Source organism: Pseudonaja textilis, chromosome 10 (assembly GCF_049901715.1).
Source record: "Pseudonaja textilis isolate UNSWEBS1 chromosome 10, rPseTex1.2, whole genome shotgun sequence".
NCBI lineage: Eukaryota > Metazoa > Chordata > Lepidosauria > Squamata > Elapidae > Pseudonaja > Pseudonaja textilis.
This window is the reverse complement of record NC_141999.1, coordinates 1602270-1613865: the sequence shown is the minus strand read 5'-3', so window position 1 is coordinate 1613865 and position 11596 is coordinate 1602270. Positions and strand designations below refer to the sequence as shown.

The window sequence follows — 11596 nt, the reverse complement described above, 5'->3', positions numbered from 1 at the left end:
CTTATCTAAATCCACTTTCCCCGCTAGCCTCCTTGTTGACTTTTCTGGAGAAGTGCCCAAGGAAATGTGCGCAATGGTGATCACGGGGTGCTTGGCAATTGGTTGTATATAGACTGCCAAGCACCCAAGTTGCAATCATGCAATTGTGGGGCTGCTGCTGGGACAGCCAGAAATCCAATGACTGGTCATAACTACCATTCACTTAGTGTCATAACTTGGAATGGTTGCTGAGTGAGTGTCATCGATGGAAAACTCCCTATAGGAAAGCAGTTCTTGTATGAAAAGCTTTTGATTGAAGTTTTGTTTCTTAGTAATCTACATTACAAGTCTACAAAAAGCTCCACTATTCATAAGCAAGTTTTATACAGAAAATTAAAATTGACAAAGGTCTTGTCATGTCATCTGTACATTGTTGATAATGCTTATGTGGTGTTCTGTTAACATCACATCTGTCATAAGGGCCACATCTCGAAAATTGTTACCCTTTTTAACAGTAAAAATGCAAACTCTCATTCTAGAAAACTTGCTTATTGTTTGCTACCAGTATTAGTCGGATGGAGTCCATATTGGTAAGCAAAGGGAAAGATGGCCGTGTGTAGGATTCAGTCTTCATCTTCCTTCACTTCCGATTTGCATAGTTGCCCGTACATTTCCAAGCAGCCTCTGTGAGAATTGAGAATTGGTTATGCAGCTGCATCAGTTCTACATTACAAAGCACAATATATTGCAAAATAACAATTTTGGGGTGCTTTGAGCTTGTACTTAGAAGGAAATGTGACAGTAGAAAAAGTTATGTAACCATTTTTATATCAAAGCAAGATACCTTTATTATAATTTGAATATTGTACAAAAATCCTGTCTACACAAGATTATATGATTATATGCCACCATGGTTTTCCTAAATAGCCTGTACAGAGCAAGATGCTCTACTCTTAGTATAGTAAGAGTGGCTCTTAAGCTACACTTACAGCCCAAAGGCCAGGAAGCAAGCTACAAAGGTAGAAAAAATAGGAAATCGAGACTCCTGGCTCCAAAGTATTTCTTAAATTATTTTCAAACCCTTCTCTATTAATGGTGTTTTCTTCCTTATTTTGCTTTTACGTGGATATGGATCAAAGAAATGAAACCTACTTGTAAATGGACAGTTCTTGATGTAAACTGGCTTTCAGTTCTTCCAATTCCTGGTTCTTTCGTTGCTGAAGTTGAACTCCAGTCTTCAGTTCCCTTATTCTGTTTTCCTTCTCCTCCACTTGCTCCTGTGGGCGAAAAAGGACAGGTACTCCTCCAGTTACAACCAGAGTTGGGATCATGTTGCTAAGCAAGGCAGTTATTGAATCATGCTCAAGTTTTACGACCTTTTTTTGCCACAGTTGTTAAATGAATCATGCTGCTAAGCAAATCAAGCCTCCCTCCATTAACTCTGCTTGTCAGAATCCAGCTGGGAAAATCCTAAGTGCTGATCTCATGATCATAGCACACTGCAACCATCATCAATACACATCGGTTGCCAAGCCCCCAAATTCTAAATCACATGACTGGAGATGCCGCAAAGATGGTGAGGAGTCATTTTTTGACATTTTAATGACCGAGTTGCCAGTCCCAGTTGTGGTCACTCAACAAGGAACACCTCTAATTTATTCCAATTCTCATAAGTGTATAGATTCCATCAAGCATGTGACCTGTGATTTGGCTGACTAAAAAGCCCTACCGCAAATCTCCTGTTTGCAAGTTTCCTTTTCAGTTCACTTGTCCATCCCCCAAGTTCACACTTGTGTGAGGGCTGGTGGGAACTTTATTCCAGTGCCTGTGATTTTGAAGGGTCACTAAACAAATACTAGCTGTCCCGGTATGTAAATTGTCTTCTAAGAAAGAAAGCTTTAACTTCTTCATGGTGGCCTTACGTTGCAGTCAAGATGGCCTCAGCTTTGCTATTCTGCAATATTCAGGAACGGCCCCTTGGGGGTGAACTTGGGGGGTGGGTGAACCGAAAAGGAAACCTGCAAACAGGAGATTTGCAGTAGGGCTTTTTAGTCAGCCAAATCACAGGTCGCATGCTTGATGGAAGCTATAAACTTATGATAATTGGAATAAATTATAGGTGTTCCTTGTTGAATGACCACAACTGGGACTGGCAACTCAGTCATTAAAATGTCAAAAAATGACTCCTCACCATCTTTGTTTTATAGACCTGTGAAAGGCATAAATAAGAGGATTGGTTGCAACATTAACTTTTTTATAATCATAACTGCATGTGTTCATTAAATAAGGCAGTTTGCTAAATGAGAATTGTCTGTTGTTTCATTTAAATTGACATTTGGTTTTAAAATCAATCAGTCTGGGCAACTGTCAAAAGTTTTTAAAAAATGCATGAAAAGACCACAGAAATCTGAAAGCAAAATGGCTGCTAAACAGACTCCATACAACGTCAGCACTCTGGGTCTAGTTCATATGGAACATAAATATGTAACATATAAATCCTAACCCAACATGCATTTAGAGAGCTAGCTTTTTATATGTTCTACACCAGGGGTGTCAAACTGGATTTCTTTGAGGGCCAGATCAGCATTGTAGTTCTCCATGTGGTTGGATGCCTCCTGCAGCATCCTGCCAGCCAAAATGGGGTGTGAAGGGGCCACATGAGCCCCCCCTCCGTGCCCTGTTTTCAGCCTGGACGGCCTCCTGGAGCACCCTGTTGGCCATAATGTGTGAGCCCCCCATGCCCTGTTTTTGCCCCCAGATTGCCTCCTGCAGCACCCTGCTAGCCAAAATGGGGCACAGGGGGGCCACACGAGGCCCCTCACGTCCCATTTGGCTGCCAGAGGCACCACAGGCCGGTCCTTTGCTATTTCCAGGCTGGTCCTGCAGGCCAGATTTAAACATCCCGTGGGTGAAATCCAAGTTACACCCTCCCATTCTATACTGTATTTTTTGTTTTGAAAATGCATGAAAACAAATCTAGTTGTGAGGGGACAAAATCATACAAGCCCTTTTAAGGCCAAATCAAAGTTTACACAATAAACTTTAAGAGTGAGTGATCATGTAATTGGTGAAATAATTTTGCAGCATGAGTTTACTTACAAGTCTGCTGGCTTGTAGAAGTGATGTGATTCACTATTTGTTTTACAAAAGTTTTACCATCATGAAATTAAATGATTTTGTTTATTCTAATTATCTTTGCACATGAAAGACATTGCACTGTCTTAAAGATATATTACTAGCTTAGCAATATAATCATCTTGTGCTGATGTTTCTTGATACAGATAAATCTTGACATAGGATAACAATTGGAGACAGTATTTCCTTTGTTAAGCAAGGCGGTTGTTAACTGAGTTACATCTAATTTTACAAACTTTGCTGCTGTTCAGCTTCCCCCGTTGATTGTGCTTGTCAGACTTTGCAGGCTGGGAAGGTAGCAAAAGGTGGATTGCATGGGGTGCACCATGACCATCATAGATACACACAGGTTGCCCAGGGCCTGAAGTTTGATCAGAGGGCTGTGGTAAGGCTGCGATGGTTGTTAGTGCGAGGACTGATCATCACTTTTTTTCAGTATCATAATTTCAGTCATTAAATGAATGGTTTTAAGTTGAGGGCTGAGGGTGTTGGTGTGATAGCCGTTGGTGCTGTTTCAAGTGCATTTGTGGCTCCTCAGTTGTAGTCTCTTCCTGAAAAGAAATATTAAATCTGGTCCCAGCACATTTCACAACTCTTATTATTCTGATGTCCCGCAGACCCTTCAGAGTCCTCACTGGATGAATATGTTACAGATCAGTCCTATTCATAGAAAGCAAAATGTGCTCCTGTGGCCTACAAAAAATAGGGCGTTATTTATATACTCTCCAGAGAGGGGTCAGATCACATGGTTTTAAAATCTCTCTGAACAAGTACATAGATAGCTCCCCTTAATCCTGCTAGTTTTTCCTTTTGGAACAAAGAGAATTTGAATAATTGAAGAAGAGCAATAAAGCTTCCTTAGAAAAGGACTTTTGGAGTTCCAACTCTGCTGGAGTTACAATCGCTTTGCCTCTGCAAGCTGCGCCACAGATTCAAAAGGCTGCTCTCAGCAGAAAAAGACGTCAGAAATGAATGTATTCAGAAGTGCCATCGTTCCACAACATCTGTCCTCTACATAGCGTGGTGGTCTCCTGCCAAAGGATGGGTTAGGGTAAAGCCCAGCTCTTAGAGAAAAGAACGTGTTAAATCAGGACAAGACCACAAAACGGGCTCCCTTCCTCTGCAAATAGCCACAGCCCAGCTGAGCTGGGAGGAAACAGAGCTTGATGGATGGCAGGGAATTAAAATAACTTCCTCAGCAGAGGGCCTAATAAAGAGGCAGCTCAGTCACCAATTGCAGATTATTTTCTCATGATTGTGGTGCCTTTGTAAACTGAATATAAGGTTACAGTGCCTTCTCTGAGGAAAGCACGAGATAATTTATCTGGTTATTTGTACATAGATAACAAGGCTTGTTAGTCTTGATAACCACAGAGAGAGATATAAAAAGATGGCATAGAAAATGACAAGCTTTTCTCTGGCTTGCTTCATATAACTTGCTACACTATCACAACCGTCATATTTGGTTTTGATTTGCGTGTCAAAGGTGGGACCACAGTTTTCTTTTACAATACAGATAATCCTTGATTTAAAACAATTAATTTGCTGTTTGAAGTTACAACGGCACTGAAAAAAGTGGCTTATGACTGGTCCTCACACTCATGGCCATCACCTACAGTCAAATGATCAAAATTGGGGTGCATGGCAAGTGGGCCAACTGCAGTGTTCTGGCATCATGTGATCAACATTTGCAACCTTTCCTGCCAGTTTCTGATAAGAAAAGTTGATGGGGGAAGCCAGATTTGCTTAATGTGATTCATTAAAAAATTGCAGAGATTTTCTTAACAACGGTAGCAAAACAGTTCATAAAATAGGGTGCAAGTGCAACTAATTTAATAACACCCTGCTCAGCAATGGAAATGCTGGTGCCAATTGTGGTTGCAAGTCGAGAACAATCTGCAAATGTGTTGCAAAGCAGCCGTCCCAGTTGTGGGGAGGGCTCAAATGGGACATGGGTCTCTAGACTCACTAGGTGAGTACAAGAAGGCCAGTCTGGCCCTCCCCACTTTGAGGCTTTCGCAGAGGAAAGCTGCCAGACTGGGAGATTCTTGTATTATAGGCAGAGAATAATGAAGTAGCTAGTTGGAACGCCGCCTGGGTCTGATTGTTTGCGACTGACAAGACACAAAGCGAATGTTTCCAGAGCAAAGCATTATGGAGCCATTTTTCTTGCAATGGATTTCCCTCTCTCTTAACCAGTTGATTCACTCACCTGCAGCAGCCCAACGTTGTTCTTCCTCAATGATAAGAGTTTAGCTCAACTCTCCTTTTGCCCTGCCGAGCTACCTTGCTGGGGGCAAGGGCTGCATCAAATGGCCTAGCCGCTAACTGGAAGAGGGCAGGTGTAGGCCAGGAGATTTACCTTGTATTGCAGGACCTCTTCGTCACGTTTCTGCTTGATCAGCAGAATCTGTTCCTCCAGATTCCTGTTTTGCAGTAGCAATTTGCTGACTTCTCCCTGCAACGGCCTCAGGGTCTCCTTCAGTCTGTGGATTTCCCTCTGTGTCATTTGCAAGGCTTTGCTGCTGGCTTCTCTCCTTTCCAAGAGGCGCATCAGCTTCGGTTCATAATGCTCCTCCAAGCACTGACGGTTCTCTAGTACAAAACTCTCAAATTCCATGGAAAGCCGCCGGCTCTCTTGGAGGTGATGGCTGCTCCTCTCGTGCCGTGGAGCCTTCAGCCTCTGCCTAAAATGTTCCTTCTCTTCCTCACAAGTCTCTCTCAACTGGGACAGCTCTTCTGAGAGCTGGCCAACTCGGTTCTCCAGTTCTTTTCGGTAGTCCACGTGCTGAGTGACTTCGTACCTCCTGGTTTCCAGCTGATACTGGCATGCCACGCATTCCCGCGTCACCCTAAATAGCTTCTGTTTCACCTGTCGAATCTCATCCCGCAGGTTATCCTTCTCTAGCTCTACCTTGGCATGGAGCCTATAGGCTTCCAGAATCTCTTCATGGGCCCTCTGGAGTTCATCGAGAGCCGGTTGGCGTAAGAGTGTGAGCTCCTTAATAAGCCCATCCCTCTCCTCCTCTAGCTGTTCTACTGCTTCAATGCATTGCTGGAAACGTTCTCCAAGATCTTCCATGTCCACAGGTTGGCTCTCGACAGCAGAGAAGTCTTGGCAAGCCATGGAATCCTGAAGGCCCAGTGAGGCCCCAGCAATCTCTGGATTTTGCTGGAACTGAGCGCCAACAGGGTCCATGTAGAAGAACTCGGGGACATTTTCTTGGTTACATTCTGGCAATGTTCCCACACTGGCAACATTTGGCTCCAAGGTTTCTTCACTATCCTGCTCCACTGGAAGTTCAAAATCTGCCATCTCTTCCTTGAAAAGAGAAAGGAGACGGTGAATCAGCTCTGGAGAAACAGGCACATCCTTACACCACACAGATGCCATAGCTTTGTACTGTAAACAGAGTGGGAAAGTGGGGATTTAAAAACATTAAATCGAGAAGTCATAGGAAGACTTTTGAGGGCATTATTTAGGAAAGGAGAATTTGAAAAGGAATCACAGTGGCATGGCATTTCTGCGGTTAAAATGTTTAAAAAGCTTTTTTGCCCATCGGTTCTGTTTTGAATTACAGCGCTTTAAAAACTGAAATCCTTTTGCCGAAGGCAACGGCCAAGAGACTGGTTTGGCTTCCCAAGGCCCCTTCCTGATCCCTCCCCCCCAAAGCTCGAAACAACTGCTATATTATTTGGCCAAGTCTGCTCTAAGCCGTCATCTGTACAGCCTCCATATGACGTCATTCTGGAACAGGGAACATTCTCAGCGAAATGATTTAACTTTTCAGTCTCTGGGAAGGGTGTAATGCAGAAGAGAGACGGGGACAGACAGAATTTCTTAAGTACAACGAAGCTTCTCCTCTGGAAACATTGAATTGCTAACTAGGGTATACAAAACCTTTGCTAGACCAATACTCGAATACAGCTCATCTGTCTGGAATCCACACTGTATATCGGACATTAATACAATTGAGCGACTCTAGAAGTATTTCACAAGAAGAGGACTACACTCCTCTGCTCGCAACAGAATACCCTACAGCACCAGACTTGAGATTTTGGGCTTGGACAATCTTGAACTACGCTGCCTACAGTTGGACTTAAGTGTAGTACACAAAATTATCTGCTACAATGTCCTACCAGTCAATGACTACTTCAGCTTCAACCACAACAATACAAGAGCACACAACAGATACAAACTCAATGTAAACCGCTCCAAACTTGATTGACTTCAAATCTGATTGACTTCAGCAACAGAGTGGTCAATGCCTGAAATGCACTACCTGACTCTGTTGTTACATCCTCTAACCCCCACTCCTTTAACTTCCACTATTGACCTCATCCCATTCCTAAGAGGTCTGTAATGGGGCGTGCATAAGTGCACCATCGTGCCTCCTGGTCCCTGTCCTATTGTCCCCATTTAATCGTACCTATTTTCTGTATTCTTACTCATGTTTATACTTATACCTATTATTTTGCAAGTGACTGACAAATCAAATAAATAAATAAGTACTGACAAGTTAGTTTGGGGAAAACATAAAAAAAACCTCCAACCCTCTGCGTGAGTACCTGCCATACAAACGCAAGCGTGTGACTTTTATTGGCCCTTATTTTAGTCAACTCAAACGCCACTCATCTTTTGCCTTTTTTAGGTAGCACTTGGGCTTAGAAAAACAAACCAAAGAATGTTCTTTTCTAAACTCTGTTGCATTCTTCACCAGCAGGTGCTGCTGGGCTCTTACAAGTCAGTCTCACTGGAGACTAATATGGAAAGGGAAGAACAATATACATGGGTAATTTTCAACTTAGAACCATTCATTTAGCAGCCACATGAAGTTGCAAGAGTGCTGAAAAGAGTAACATACAACCAATCCTCACACAACCATTGCAGCATCACCAATCCCACGGCCAAAACTCCAATGCTCCGCAGCCAGCCATGTATTTACAATGGTTGTCCCAGGGGTCATGTGGTCTCCGCTTGCCATCTTCTGACAAGCAAAGTCAATGGGAGAAGCCAGATTTGCTCAATGGTTACATGATTCACTTAACTGAGGTGAGTTGCTTAACACCCATGGCAAGAAAGTCATAAAATTGGCCATGACTCGCTTAACAATCCCCTTGCTTAGCAACAGTATTTCTGGTCCCAATTGTGTTTGTAGGTCGAGGACTAACTGCATTGTTTTCTCCCTAGAAAAGAGTGTGGTTGTGCATTAATGTAGTGTGTAGTCTATGAACCCGAAGGGATTGTAAATATTCTACCCTTCTAAAGACACTCCGCCCTCTTCCAGTGAGGGGCATAGGAGTGGCCTTTGGGAAGACAGAGATTTCTTTGGGCCAAGGAATTCTTGGCTAAAGGTTGCCAAAGGAGGACTTTAGAAACCGATCTAGGAGACCAGCTTCCTGCCCCCACATCCCGGGAGATCCAAGACTAGCAAAGTGAACAGGGTAGGGTGGGGAGGTCATATACAGACCTTACATTACAGTTTTTGAGAGTTTTAATTCTGCTTCTGCTCATTCCAGTCTCTTGCTTTGCTCAGCTCAATAACTGCCAATGCTCACATGTGGCAAATCAAACCTCATGCAACGATGTGGCTATTTTCCTAAGCTTTTCTTCAGATAAACATTCTTTACTTTTTGTGAGTGTTGAGTTTTGATTAGCAGCATCACCTCCACACTGCTGGGACTCCTAACCCGGTTATGATAGGAGACATCTTTGGTTTGAGGATTTGGGCGTTTTCTCTTCTGTCAATAAACATTGGCAGCTGTTATGAGGTTGGAATCTTTATGTGGAAAAATATTGCCAGTTGCTTCAAATGTTTGGTGTGGTCACCCAACCCATCATGCACAGAAGGACTGTGGTCTAAGCAGAAAAGTGAAATAAATTCACAGGACTGAAAGTGGTTTGGTCCCCGAAACATAAATGTATATGTTCTCTTTACCTTGGCAAACATTTTTTAAAGATAAATATTGATCCAACCCATTAGTGGTTCTAAGATGCTGTGTGATTTATTTAGCACTGATGGGTAGGAATCCAGCAAATTTTAATCTCAGTGTATCTGGACAGTGCCAGTGTTATAGAATTCCAAATATTTAAGCACCTTCCAATTTATGTGGTTGTTTTCTGTCAAATGTATGCAACTTCCACCTCCCAAGCTGTTTGCATTTCTTCCCATATTCTTCTAGTCCTCCCTTAGCCCACAGTAGGATTAAACCAAAATAGAGAGAACTAGAATGTTGCTTTTCTTCTTCCCCTTAGCCTTCATTTTCTTCCTCTTCCATCCTTTCAGCTGGACTGGAATTCACGCACAAGAGAAACTCATTGGCACCATTCGCCCTGGGCATCAGGAAGCCAAACCTCCGCTTGCCAGCGCCAAATCCACCTCAGGCATTTTAGTTCGTGGCTCAGAGGGAGAGGCCGGCATCGGCAACCCGGGAAATGGCACTAAGGGGGGGAAACGAGCTGGCAAGTGAGGCGGGAGGGCGAAGCTGCGGTGTTGGGGTCCCTCCGAGATCAATGGGACAAACCGAACCTTCAGCAAGAAAAGGAGCGAAAAACTTCGAGGACGGAAATTCTGGCACCGACTGAAAATCTGAGGAGTTTGCGGGGCTTCAGACCAGCCTCTCGCTGCTGCTTTCCGGGCCTCGGCTGAGGAGGCTGCTGCGCCCGCGTGAATCAGCAAGGCTGCTCCGCACAGCGGCGGGGGCGGCGAAGGCCCCCCCCCCCATTACGGGACCACGACCGAGGTCTCTTCGGCGGGAGGCGGGTGGCCCAGGCGCTTGGGACGGCGCCAGCGCTCCGGCTGCTCCAGGCGGCCGGCCGAGCAGGAGCCGCGCCCGCTCCCCGCAGCAGCAGCAGCAGCAGCAGCCGAGACGAAGGCGGGGGTGGGGGGGTGGGGAAGAAGCGAGCAAGGGCGGCGGGGCTCCGGCAACAGGTGGCCGCAAAGGGCGGCCTCGCCTTCCACCGACCCCGGGAGGGCGGCTGACTTCCACGCGTGGCCGGCGGAGGAGTGGCAAGAGAAGCGGCCCCTTTCCCCAAATAAGGCCGCGTCCCCCTCGGCGGGCGCTCCTCGGCCGGCCCGCCCTCAGGTCTCCCGACTGGGCTTGGAGGCGGAGGGGCCCCGCCCGGGAGCTTCCCCCCCCCCCGGCCCCGAAGACGCCCGGAGGCCCCCGCTGACCCCGCCGGCGGCGCTGCTGGCCGAGAAGCGCCCTGGGAGCTGCGGTGGGGCGGCGGGAGCCGGGCGGCCTCTTCTCCCCTGCCAAGTTTTCCGAAGAGCCCCCGGCTGCGCCCCCGCAGCTCCCCAGCCGCCCCCGCCCAGCCCCCGGAGCCCCCTGGCGCCAGGCGCCGCTCACCTGCCCCTCCGGCACGGCCGCCTCCAGCCGCGGCTGCCCCGAGATGAGGCGAGGCGCCGTTCTTAAGAAGCAGGACTGGAAACCCGAAGCCCGCCGCCCGCCGCCCGGAGGAGGAGCCAGGGGAGGCGGGCCCGGCGGGGAGGCGGAGAGGCCCGGGGCGTGCAGGGCTCGGGGGGAGCCGCGAGGGCAAGAACCGAGGGACAAGGGGGCTGTGGGGGCAGCGTCTTTCCCGGTTCCCGTGTTTCCCCAAAGGCCCCCCCTGCCTCGCCTAAAACGCCAGGAGGCCTTAAAAGGGGATTTGATGGGGGCCACGGCGAATGACAGGGCGGGAAGGGACCTTGGAGGTCTTCTAGCCCACCCCCTTACGCAAGCAGGAGACCCCAGACCATTCCAGACAGGGGGCTGTCCAGGCTCTTCTTAAAAGCCTCCAGCGACGGAGCTCCCCCAACTGCTGGAGGGAAGCCGCTCCGCTGGTTCACTGCTCTCCTCACTCTTGGGGAGTTTCTCCTCCATTCCGGGTTGCTTCTCTCCCTGGTTGGTTTCCGTCCTTAGTATCCATCCTTCACCCAGGCAGCCTTCCTGCTTAAAGCGAGGCGAGAGCAAAGTTGAAAGGGAAAGAGGAAAGAAAAAGGAAAAGAAGGAAAGGGCGGAAGAGAGCAAGGAAGGAAAAAGAAAGAAAGGGGAAGGAAGAAGGGAGGAAAAAGAAGAAAGGAAAGGAAGGAAGGAAGGAAGGAAGGAAGGAAGGAAGGAAGGAAGGAAGGAAGGAAGGAAAAAGAAGAAAAGGAAGGAAGGGAAGGAAAGAAGGAAAGAAGGAAGGAAAAGAAGGAAGGAAGGAAGAAAAGGAAGGAAAAAGAAGAAAAGGAAGGAAAGGAAGGAAGGAAAGAAGGAAGGAAGAAAAGGAAGGAAAAGAATAAAAGGAAGGAAGGAAAAGAGGGAAGGAAAGAAGGAAGGAAGGAAAGAAGGAAGGAAGGAAAGAAGGAAGGAAAGGAAGGAAAAAGAAGAAAAGGAAGGAAGAAAAGGAAGGAAAAGAAGAAAAGGAAGGAAGGAAGGAACGAAAGGAAGGAAAGAAGGAAGGAAGAAAAGGAAGGAAAAGAATAAAAGGAAGGAAGGAAAAGAGGGAAGGAAGGAAGGA

General features: G+C 46.5%; 1 protein-coding gene across 2 annotated transcripts; it reads right to left on the bottom strand.

The window, feature by feature from the left end:
* Positions 1-341: 341 nt before the first annotated feature.
* SYNC (syncoilin, intermediate filament protein) lies at positions 342-10651 on the bottom strand. 2 transcript variants are annotated; one of them, XM_026702739.2, is made up of 4 exons: positions 10465-10651; positions 5477-6436; positions 1132-1256; positions 342-663 (listed from the first exon to the last, which is right to left on the bottom strand). In XM_026702739.2, the coding sequence occupies exons 2-4, from the start codon at positions 6428-6430 to the stop codon at positions 603-605; spliced, it is 1140 nt and encodes a 379-aa protein (XP_026558524.2). In that variant the 5' UTR covers positions 6431-6436; positions 10465-10651; the 3' UTR covers positions 342-602. The 2 variants fall into 2 exon arrangements, with proteins under 2 accessions (XP_026558524.2, XP_026558525.2); XM_026702740.2 differs by having other exon boundaries at positions 5477-6432; positions 10465-10577.
* Between the last annotated feature and the right edge of the window lie 945 nt (positions 10652-11596).